General features: G+C 35.7%; 1 protein-coding gene across 1 annotated transcript; it reads right to left on the bottom strand.

The window, feature by feature from the left end:
- Window positions 1–2,467: 2,467 nt before the first annotated feature.
- On the bottom strand, window positions 2,468–7,913 carry LOC145949524 (uncharacterized). Its single transcript, XM_083059529.1, has 2 exons — window positions 4,708–7,913; window positions 2,468–2,633 (listed from the first exon to the last, which is right to left on the bottom strand). The coding sequence occupies exons 1-2, from the start codon at window positions 6,622–6,624 to the stop codon at window positions 2,607–2,609; spliced, it is 1,944 nt and encodes a 647-aa protein (XP_082915655.1). The 5' UTR covers window positions 6,625–7,913; the 3' UTR covers window positions 2,468–2,606.
- Window positions 7,914–12,502: the final 4,589 nt, after the last annotated feature.

Below are 12,502 nucleotides of genomic sequence, written 5' to 3'. Positions count from 1 at the left end.
GATGATGGATTGTTAGAGCGACTTATTCTCAAACTGAGACCTCATCGAACTAACAATACTTATTAAATGATTCTCACCAACCTATGTTAATCCCAAACGGGACCCTCCATAGATTAGCGGTTTTCGTAAAAAGAAGGGTTCTTGGAGTCGCCACCAATATTTTACTCAAAACATTGGAAAAAGATACAAGGCAATTGATTTTCATAAATCAACTTTGGCCACTACAACCAGAGTCGGGTAAGGGAGTCGGTTACGTGCGAGGAAGGTGTTAGCACCCCACAACGCCCCTTTCGGGTTCCCTATGACGGATTATATCATAAATAACAGTGTAAAGTTACTAAATTACCCCTATTTATTAGAAACGATTATAGATTAAATATTTACATGATGAAAGCTCTAAACATGCAATGCGACAATCAAAAATCAATAAAAGCGGTAAAAGAAAGGATTTAGAAAGAAACCTCCGAAGCGGGCTTTTATATATATCAGAACAACGTTAGGAGGCTTTTTGGCGCTCCTTCCCACTACACGTCCGCTCGCTCCTTTCCCCTAAAGACAAAATTTTTACTATGGAAATCAAAGAGATTTCCCTTCGACTTGTTCGAATCTCAAGCTAACGGCTCGTGACTCAAGAACTTCGTCGGATCGACTCCCAGAGAGATATCTAGGGCAGAGAAGAGCTCAAAAACCCAAGAATACTCAGCAGGAGGGTTGAGGAATCAGTAAAAAGTGTGGAAGGACGTGCCAATGACGTCCTATTTATAGGATTGAGGCGCAATACGGCCTGGGAGGTCAATACGGCCCGTACTGGGTTTTTGAACTACAGTACGGCCGTATTGAATTTGGTACGGCCGTACTGAGCCATTTTGAACTACAGTACGGCCGTATTGAGTTCACTACGGCCGTATTGCAGTTCAAATGGCTCAGTACGGCCGTACTGAACCTCTGGGAGGGCGTATTGAGCTCCAATCCTCGCACACCCTTATTCTAAGCTACTCTAAGACTTCTAGACCTACAAAGAATCATCCTAGGGTCTTCCAGGAGTCCTTCCGGCTGACTTTCCTTCGGTCTTTGAGAGTCTTTGAGCTTTATTTCCGACCCGGACAATTTTAGGGGTCTACACTAACGAAAAGGTGAAACAAATTCAAAAGAATGAAAGCTGCTAAGAGTAGGCAGAAGTCTTATCTAGACAAAAGGAGGAAACCTTTGGAGTTTTCAGAGGGAGAGCATGTATTTTTGAAGGTGACTCCTACTACAGGTGTGGGAAGGGCTATTAAAGCTAAGAAGTTAAATCCTAAGTTTATTGGGCCGTATCAAATTCTCAAGAGGATTGAATTAGTGGCATATCAGATTTCATTACCTCCATTCCTGTCTAGTTTGCATGATGTGTTCCATGTTTCATAGTTGAGGAAGTATATTCATGATCTGATAGGATTCCTAATTTGCACAAGGAATGAAGAAGGATCTTTTGGGTTCAAAAATCTGGAACTTAATTTTCTGGAATTAGAATGCTAGAAATGAAGGTAAAAAGGATACAGTAAAAAAAATGAATGAAGGAAGAATCACTCTTCCAAGGAAAAGGCTTCACACAAAGAATTGTGGTTTATCCTTTGATATGCCCAAACTCTTGAATCACTCAAGAACAATTAGAGAATTACTCTCAGTAATTAAAACTCAAATTCTGATCTGATTTTGTTCATCCCCATGGGCAGCTTATATAGCTTACAATCAACAACCTTCACTTACATTAGTGGACAAATAATGGACTCCACTAAGCCTGAATTATGACCACTAATGACAAAATATTATAAAAAAACACTTTAGTGGGCAATTATTGAACTTCCACTAAGCCTAACAATTATGACCACTAAAACATTAAATAAAACACATGCTAAATTCGTGCACCCCTCTGGTATGCCTCATGGCTGACTCATCCCAAAGGTTTTGGGCCTTATTTGATAAAAATAACTTGCTTAAAAAACTAGCCCAATAAGTGGTGCAGCCCAAAAAGAGTTGGCAGCCACTTTAACAAGAGTTTTAGGCCTTTATTTACTAATTACAATTACTAAGAACACCATAGAGTAATTAGGCTTCATAATCCTTGATACAATTCACCATCTTGGCCTTGTTTTCATCTTTAGGCATTTCTTCAAGAATAAGGGCCGTAACTTGTTGCAAAGCATCTTTGGCCTTTTTAGTCCTCGCCCTAGTCATTGGTCCTCCAAGTCCTTTGAGTGCTCCTAAATCCTTGCCCATGTCCTCATCATTCCCTCCCTCTTGAGAAGAATTTGTCCTCAAATCAAAGTCTCCATCTTCTACATCAAAGAGAGATAAATCAGAAACATTAAAAGTGGAACTAACATTGTACTCACCGGGCAATTCAATCTTGTAAGCATTGTCATTTATTCTTTCAAGTACTTGAAATGGACCATCCCCTCTTGGCAAAAGCTTTGATTTCCTTTGTTCCGGAAATCTTTCCTTTCTCATGTGTACCCAAACCCAATCACCAGGTTGAAACACAACTTTCTTTCGCCCTTTGTTAGCATGTTTTGCGTAGCTCTCATTTTTCTTCTCAATTTGAGCCTTCACACGTTCGTGTAACTTCTTCACATAGTCTGCTTTGGCCTGCCCTTCTTTATGTTTAAAAACAGAAATGTTAGGCATAGGCAATAAATCAAGAGGAGTCAATGGGTTAAAACCATACACAACCTCAAAAGGTGAACAATTTGTGGTGCTATGGACAGCCCTATTATATGCAAATTCAACATGAGGCAAACTTGCTTCCCAATATTTAATATTTTTTTTTAAAACAGTCCTAAGCAAGGTTCCCAAAGTTCTATTGACTACCTCAGTTTGTCCATCAGTTTGTGGGTGACAAGTTGTTGAAAATAATAATTTAGTACCTATCTTTCCCCACAAAGTCCTCCAAAAATGACTAAGGAATTTAGCATCCCTATCACTTACAATACTCCTTGGCACACCATGAAGTCTCACAACTTCTTTGAAAAACAAATCAGCCACATGACACGCATCATCTACCTTTTTGCAAGGTATGAAATGTGCCATTTTTGAGAACCTGTCAACAACCACAAAAATAGAATCTTTGCCATTCTTTGTTCTAGGCAGTCCTAACACAAAGTCCATAGATATGTCAATCCAAGGATATTCAGGAGTTGGCAAAGGAGTATACAATCCTTGCGGTAATGATTTAGATTTAGCCATTTTGCACACAACACAATGTTCACAAAATTTTTGCACATCACGTTTCATATGAGGCCAAAAGAAATGTTCTTGTAAAATTTCCAAAGTCTTTTTAATCCCAAAGTGCCCCATCAAACCACCACCATGTGATTCATTAACAAGCAATTCTCTAATGGAACATGCAGGCACACACAATTTGTTTTCTTTAAATAAAAACCCATTGTGCTTAAAATACCCATTTTGAGATAATTTCTCACATGCAGCATATATTTCACCAAAAGTTTCATCAGAAGCATACATTTCTTTCAAAGATTCAAATCCAAGCAATTTAGTTTCAAGAGTGGAAAGTAATGTATGTCTCCTTGATAAAGCATCAGCCACAATGTTCCCTTTGCCCCTTTTATGTTTTATGACATAGGGAAATTGTTCCAAAAACTCCACCCACTTGGCATGCCTCTTGTTAAGCTTGCCTTGTCCCTTCAAATACCTTAGGGACTCATGATCACTATGTATTACAAATTCTTTGGGAAAAAGATAGTGTTGCCATGTTTTCAAAGCTCTTACCAAGGCATACAATTCCTTATCATAAGTGGAAAAGTTAAGGGCAGCCCCACGTAATTTTTCACTAAAATAAGCAATTGGATGGCCTTCTTGTAACAACACAGCCCCAATACCAACATTGGAAGCATCACATTCAATTTCAAAAGATTTAGCAAATTTTGGTAAAGCAAGAATAGGCGCATTGGTTAACCTTTGCTTAAGAGCAACAAAGGCTTCCTCTTGTTTCTCTCCCCACTTAAAACCCACATGTTTCTTTACTACTTCATTAAGAGGTGCTGCCAAGGTGCTAAAGTCCTTAACAAACCTCCTATAAAAACTTGCCAAACCATGGAAACTTCTCACTTCACTCACGGATTTAGGTGTGGGCCATTCTTGGATGGCCTTAACCTTTTCCTCATCTACTTGTACTCCTTTAGAACTTACAACAAAACCAAGGAATACAACATGATCAGTACAAAACACACATTTTTCAAGATTGGCAAACAAATGTTCTTCCTTCAGCACATTCAAAACAGATTTCAAATGTTCCACATGCAATTCAAGAGAAGTGCTATAGACAAGAATATCATCAAAATATACTACAACAAATTTGCCAATAAATTCCCTCAAAACATGGTTCATCAATCTCATGAAAGTACTGGGTGCATTAGTTAAGCCAAAAGGCATAACCAACCACTCATACAAACCATATTTTGTTTTAAAAGCAGTTTTCCATTCATCACCCTCTCTAATTCTAATTTGATTATACCCACTTTTCAAATCAATTTTAGAGAAAAAACTTGCACCATGCAATTCATCAAGCAAATCATCAAGTCTAGGAATTGGGTGCCTATATTTTATGGTGATGTTATTTAGAGCCCTACAGTCAGAACACATTCTCCATGTACCATCTTTTTTAGGGACCAAAATTACTGGAACAGCACAAGGACTCATGCTATTTCTTACCCATCCTTTGGCCATGAGTTCATCCACTTGCTTTTGTATTTCTTGCGTTTCTTGTGGATTGCTTCTATAAGCTGGCTTATTGGGTAAAGAAGCTCCTGGAATGAGATCAATTTGGTGTTCAATTCCCCTCAAAGGTGGTAGTCCACTTGGTATGCTTGATGGAAAAACATCACGAAATTCCTGCAAAAGAGATTTAACACTAGAAGGTATTTCCAATTCATCAAAAGTGTTAGTGTTTAAAATCTGATTTTTGCAATACATTAGATAAAGGGGCTGTTTAGCAAGGAACAACCTCTTCACCTCACTCTTTGTTGCCAAAAGACTCTCTCTTCTCTCAAGTGTTTCACTCCTTTTCTTTTTTTTAAATTTTTGTTCACTCTTTTTCTCAAGATCACTTTCTTTTCTCTCCAAAGAAATCTTTTCTCTCATCCTCAATTGATCCTCACACACCTCTTTAGGACTCAAAGGCTTGAGGACAATCTTTTTATTTTGGTGCACAAAAGAAATCTTATTGGAATAGCCATCATGGATGGCTTTAGTGTCAAATTGCCAAGGCCTTCCTAAAAGTATGTGGCTGGCCTCCATTGGAACTACATCACATAGCACCTTATCTTTGTATTTTCCAATGGAAATCTCCACTTCTACTTGCTGCCTCACTTGCACCTCTCCATCCTCACTAAGCCACTGAAGTTTATATGGTCTAGGATGTGGTTTAGTGTCTAAATTTAGCTTTGACACTAATCTAGCACTAGCCACATTAGCGCAACTCCCTCCATCAATAATCACCATGCAAACCTTTCCATTGATGGAACACCTTGTGTAGAAAATATTCTCCCTTTGGCTTATTTCTAAAGGACTCATTTGACTACCCATCATTCTCCTTATCATCAATAAATCTCCCTCAAGGGCCTCCTCCTCCTCCTCAATGTCACCTTCCTCTTCTTCACTAACATCAGATTGGCTAGTGTAATCCCCATTCTCCTTGAGAACCATGGTCCTTTTGGTAGGACACTCATAGGCATAATGACCCATGCCTTGACACTTAAAACATTTTATGTCTTTACTCTTCTTTTGAGGCTGTTCTAAGGTCTTAGAGGATGATTTTACATGAGAAGTAGATGCTGGATTGCTTGAAGTGGCAGTCACCTCCTTCTTATTTTTGTCCTTCCAACTAAAGGAATTATAATTAGAAGAACTCTTCTTGGTCACACTTTTTCTTTTGAGTTGTTGTTCCACTTGAATGGATTTGTGCAGCAAATCTTCTATATCAACAAATTCCTGCAATTCAACAACATCACGAATATCATTATTCAAACCATTAATAAAACGAGCCATGGTTAGTTCCGGATCTTCTTCAACATTGGCTTGCATCATGAGCAAGTCCAATTCTTTGTAATACTCTTCAACTCCCTTGGTGCCTTGTGACAATTTTTGAAGTTTAAATTTCACATCTCTAGCATAGCTAGCTGGCACATAACGTTTCCTCATGAGCTTTTTCATTTCAGCCCAAGTCTCCACCAAAGGCTCTTCATTTCTCAACCTTTCTCTTTTCAACTTATTCCACCACACAAGTGCATAGTCTGAGAACTCAGCTGCTGCAAGTTTCACCTTTTGCTCTTCATCATAATTGTTACAAGTGAAAATATGTTCTATTTTGAGTTCCCATTCCACATAGGCTTCCGGATCACTCTTCCCCTTAAATGGAGGAACATTAAGTTTAATACCTTCAATTCTGTTTTGCCTAGGAGCACCACCAATTCTTCCTCTCCTTTCTTCTTCATGATGTTCATAATTCTCTAATCGTTCAATTCTTCCATACAACTCCTCATTGTTTTCTCTCAATAATCTTTGCATTTGAGCATTAATAGCGTCGAACAAGAGTCTTTGTGTTCCATCCAAATGATCTCCATCTGCCATCTTCAAAAAAAACAAGAGTACTAACAAACACAAAGAAAATAGGACCTCACCACTCTTCTCACGTGTTTACACTCGTAAAAAGATCACTCTTTTTTTTTTTTAAAAAAAGCAATTCAAAAATAGACAACACAAAGAACAAACCACAAATTTGATATTTTGTGTTAAAAGCAAGGTTCAGGGTAGGCTTAAAAAAAAAAAAGAAAGGAATACAAAACAGTCACCTAAAATTCAAAAAGAAAACAAGGAAACTTAGGAATCAAAAACTGGAATTTTAGATAAGTTAGTAACACCCTTCAACCCAACCGAAATATTACCTTAAATTTTGAGTCTTAAGTGTTCTAAACGCATGAACCATTCAGCCACAACTTTTTTTTTTTTTTTTTATATATTCACGAATTTTTTTTTTTTTTTAATACTATTCAGGCCTAATTTTTGCAATGGTTCAGAAATAAAGAAAGAACACTAAGGTAATATCAATGGTAATGAGAAATAATAAGGAAAGATGTTACCCAAAGAAATTCCAGCAAATGATGTGGATGACCCAAAAAAAACCGGAGCTCTTGATACCAAATGATAGGATTCCTAATTTGCACAAGGAATGAAGAAGGATCTTTTGGGTTCAAAAATCTGGAACTTAATTTTCTGGAATTAGAATGCTAGAAATGAAGGTAAAAGGATACAGTAAAAAAATGAATGAAGGAAGAATCACTCTTCCAAGGAAAAGGCTTCACACAAAGAATTGTGGTTTATCCTTTGATATGCCCAAACTCTTGAATCACTCAAGAACAATTAGAGAATTACTCTCAGTAATTAAAACTCAAATTCTGATCTGATTTTGTTCATCCCCATGGGCAGCTTATATAGCTTACAATCAACAACCTTCACTTACATTAGTGGACAAATAATGGACTCCACTAAGCCTGAATTATGACCACTAATGACAAAATATTATAAAAAAACACTTTAGTGGGCAATTATTGAACTTCCACTAAGCCTAACAATTATGACCACTAAAACATTAAATAAAACACATGCTAAATTCGTGCACCCCTCTGGTATGCCTCATGGCTGACTCATCCCAAAGGTTTTGGGCCTTATTTGATAAAAATAACTTGCTTAAAAAACTAGCCCAATAAGTGGTGCAGCCCAAAAAGAGTTGGCAGCCACTTTAACAAGAGTTTTAGGCCTTTATTTACTAATTACAATTACTAAGAACACCATAGAGTAATTAGGCTTCATAATCCTTGATACAATTCACCATCTTGGCCTTGTTTTCATCTTTAGGCATTTCTTCAAGAATAAGGGTCGTAACTTGTTGCAAAGCATCTTTGGCCTTTTTAGTCCTCGCCCTAGTCATTGGTCCTCCAAGTCCTTTGAGTGCTCCTAAATCCTTGCCCATGTCCTCATCATGATCTGAGTCATGTTTTGGAATTAAAGACAGTGCAAGTTAAGGAGAATTTAAATTTTGAGAAACAACCAGTTTCAGTAGTGGATAAGAAAGTTAAGCAATTGTGGGGTAAATCTATCAACTTGGTGAAGGTTATTTGGGATACAGTATGAAGCTTCTTGGGAGTTGGAAGATAGGATGAAGGATCAATACCCATATCTCTTTTTGAATAAGTGAATTTTTGGGGTAAAAAATTTTTGTTGTTGGGGAGAGTTGTAACGCCATGGAAATATCGAGCTATTTGGTATATATACTTTATGTATATATATATGTATGTATGTATATATATGTATGTATGTATATATATGTATGTATGTATATATATGTATGTATGTATGTATGTATATGTTGTTTATATGGATTTGGATTGGATCATGGAGGTGTGGATTTGAAATGTACTTACCTTTATGCATATTGTATATTTAGGTGGTTTCGATTCATGAGTGATTTCATAGAATGAGTAGAGATATTGTTGTTTTGTGATGTTTATATAGGAATGTGTATGCATGAGTGTGGTGAATGATGCATTGTACACCATTATACTGAATTGGTACTAAGAGGGAAGAAGATTGATCACCTTCCTTCTCATCTTAGTTAAGTGACGTATTGTGGCATGCAACTCATTATTCCAAGAGTATGTATATGAATGTGATGTTTGTTTATATGTTAATACATGTTGCATTTCATATGGTGGTTAGTTGTGAGTATTGCATGGAAAGGAGTAGGAATGGTAGGAAATTGGAGGATAGGAACATAAGATAAATCTGGTCTTTCTGAGTGAAATTGAGGTTGTTTTAGAGCTTTAGCCATGATACATTTGTTTCTTAGTATTTAATGTTTTAAATGTTTGAAGGATGTTCATTAGTAGAGTTTTTTTACCTACAAATATTTATTGAAAAAGTTGTTCACTTTTGGAGAATGGAATGTGCTTGTTTCAATATATTTAATACTATAAATGATACTTATTAAAGAATGTTAATTAATACAATTTACTTTTGCTGCATGTATTAATGTTAATACATGTTGCATTTCATATGGTGGTGAGTTGTGAGTATTGTTGCATGGAAAGGAGTAGGAATGGTAGGAAATTGGAGGATAGGAACATAAGATAAATATGGTCTTTCTAAGTGAAATTGAGGTTGTTTTAGAGCTTTAGCCATGATACAATTGTTTCTTAGTATTTAATGTTTTAAATGTTTGAAGGATGTTCATTAGTAGAGTTTTTTTTCCTACAAATATTTATTGAAAAAGTTGTTCACTTTTGGAGAATGGAATGTGCTTATTTCAAGATATTTAATACTATAAATGATACTTATTAAAGAATGTTAATTAATACAATTTACTTTTGCTACATGTATTTATTGAAGAAGTTTTCCGCTTTATATATATATATATATATATATATATATATATATATATATATATATATTAAATTATTAAAATACAAAGTGTTTCAAAAACTGTAATCACTTTTAATTCATTAAAAAAATTGAGTTTTCACAATAATAAATTATAAATTATGTAAACCAAATACATCTTTTAAAATTCTTTCGACAATTAAAGGAGAATGACTCAACAATGTCTATATATATTGCATTCAATTATTGAAATGTGTAACTGTTTTTTCATTGTAAAATTAATGTGTATATATTAGGGATGGCGAATATACCTGTACCTGCAGATAATACCCGAACCCGTCCCGACTTTGACGGGAAATACCCGGTTTGACCGGGTACGGGTACGGGTATGGGTAAAACCCGATATATTAAATCGGGTACGGGTACGGGTACGAGTATGTACTTACCCGCCCCGTACCCGTCCCCGTTTTTATTTTTAATTTAATACTCACTTTTAATTTAATTATATTAGAGAATTTTAATATTTTTTATGTGTGATTTTTTATTATAATATGAGATAATGAAATAACCTAATTATAATTATAATATAATTAAAAAAATAATTTAAAAATATTATATTTCAAAAAAAAATAAAAAAATTTTTTTGACGGGTACGGGTACGGGTATATCCGATACCCAACGGGGACGGGGATGAGGATGAAAATCACATACCCGACGGGTACGGGTACGGGGACGGGGATGAGTTTGGCTCGCGGGGACGAGGACGGGTATCATGAAACCCGTACCCGCCCCGCCCCGTTGCCATCCCTAGTATATATATATATATATATATATATATATATATATATATATTGATAAAGATAAAGATTTTATTTTTTTAAAACAAAATACACGAAAGTATGAAGTGTTTATTTTACACTAGTAATAATAAAAGAGATATTTCCTCTTGTATACAAATTCCTTTGATGGAAACCTTCTAGAGAAAACTGTTTGGCTTTGAATTCTCCTTCAAGTTCCTCCCTAGACTTTTAGTTTCTTGACACTTCTCAAGCTTCTTTGAGACTTCTAATGGAGTTAGAAGCCCCTGGGTTCACCTTGGAAGGTGAAAAACATTCTTCAAGAGGCACCACTCTTTGGAAGAAGATGAGCTACTTGAATCCTCACACTCTTTAGGAAGAGGATAAGAGAATTGGATCTAAATCAAAAGTTTGAAGACTTTTGAGAGAGAGAAATCTGAAGTAATAACTAAGAAATTAAGCTAGTCTAACCGCGGTTCAAATAGAACCATAGTTAGCCTTCTTACACTTAAACTAACTATCCCTAGTTACCTTCCTAGAAGCTTGTGGGGCAAGCTAAGCTAACCTTAGTTTAAAGATGACTTAGGTTAGCTTAACTTAACTCCAATTAACTATCATAATGATTACTTCTAGCAGTTAGTTGAGATGTCACTTTCAAGGCCATGTGAAAGCTTCTTCAACAAGTTTGGACGTTGGATGGCTTCTTCACCAAGGTTGGACGTCCAAACCACTTGCCTAGGCAAGTGGACGTCCAACCTTGGTGTGTTTTAGAAATCCATTTGAGCCATCCAAGCCCAAACAATCCCATGGTCTTTCTAGTTACACCTTCCCTAAACTACTAATTACATCAAAATACAAGGAACAAAAATTCTACATTACTTGACTGTCAAAAAAATATCCTATACAATATGTACAATGTATTTACAATGAAGACTAAGAAACTACTAAGAGGAATCATACTCAATGCTTAAGTAAAACATACGTCTAAAATGCACCTCCTCTGTAGAAGTCTCTTCTAGCCTCTAAACCATAGACCTTATTAAAGGCCCAATGGTCTTCATGTATGAGCTCTCTTATGGATCAACCTTCACTCTTTTTGGTCTTGCCACTTCCAAAGGAATTCTTGGGGATTAGGTTTCCATCATCCTTAGTCTATTTAACTCCTGTACTATAACTATCTATAACTATCCATTTACCTTGCTAGCCTAAGGCTTAAGAGTTATCCCGGCAAAGCCTTCCTTCCTACAAGGGTAGGGTTTGGAATGCTTACTGCTTTTTGGTTGTTGCAAGGGTCGATGTAATTGAGGGTTGTCTGCTACTAGCCTGTGTAATAGTAAGTACTAGCCCCCAGCGGCTTATCTTCTTATAGCATCCCTCCTATTTCATTATTTATATCTTTTTATTATTTTATTTTTATTTCTTAACAACATAGAGAGGCTCAAAGTTTCTTTTTTATTTTATGTTAGTATATATTAATAAGGTTTGACTCTTCTAAAGTGAGAATGCACTTTAGAAGATAAAATGCATTCATAATTGTTAATTATAAAATCAATGATTAAGATTTGTAATAAAATCAAATTTCTATAAAATAAAATCTAAAATTAATTATAATCTTAAAAATTGATTTTTTAATCAACGATTATATTGCACTTTATGTTCCAAAATTGAAATTTCCTCACTTTAGAGAAGCAAGATCCATCTTTATAAATGCAATATGTCTTTTTAGTGTATACATTTTGTTGATTGTCTTACTCTTTAACTTTAAAAATACTATATCTTCCATACTTTATTTTATTATCTTTTTTTCTCTACTTCTCTATAAATTTATGATGAGGTACTTATTGAAGAAAACCTCATGAATGCTTCCCTAAACCTCTTCTCGGATCCTTGGAAGGATGGCAAGGATTTGAAACAATGAGAGGAGGCAAGTGTGACCAAGATTCACCCAATTATCTCGGCAAGAAGGTGAGGAACCCTAACTCTACAAGGAGAAGATCTCAAGTAGGGTAGAAGAAAGGGTTCAAAGGAGACTTCGAAAGAGAGAATTATCAAAGAGTAAATTCTCATTCAATGATCCAAAGTGCTACAACTCTCGGCCAAGATGAATTTATAGGGAAACTAGGGTAAGGTGCACGTTTGGTTTAACCTAAGGTTAAGTTAAACCATGGTATGGTTTAACCTAAGGTTAAGTTAAACCATGGTATGGTTTAACCTAAGGTTAAGTTAAACCATGGTATGGTTTAACTAACCTTAGGCGCCAAAATTTGAATTCAAAT

This window comes from Cajanus cajan, chromosome 7 (genome assembly GCF_000230855.2).
Source record: "Cajanus cajan strain Asha chromosome 7, NIPB_CcT2T_4, whole genome shotgun sequence".
Taxonomy (NCBI): Eukaryota; Viridiplantae; Streptophyta; class Magnoliopsida; order Fabales; family Fabaceae; genus Cajanus; species Cajanus cajan.
The sequence above is the reverse complement of the archived record's forward strand: the minus strand, read 5'-3'. Positions and strand labels throughout refer to the sequence as shown.

Excerpts from the sequence above, each read along its gene's own strand:
- LOC145949524 (XM_083059529.1), bottom strand. The coding sequence starts at position 6,624 with ATGGCAGATGGAGATCATTTGGATGGAACACAAAGACTCTTGTTCGAC. Across the intron at positions 2,634-4,707 it reads AACTCATGGCCAAAGGATGG|AAGGGCAGGCCAAAGCAGAC; the intron begins GTAAGAAATAGC and ends TTAAACATAAAG.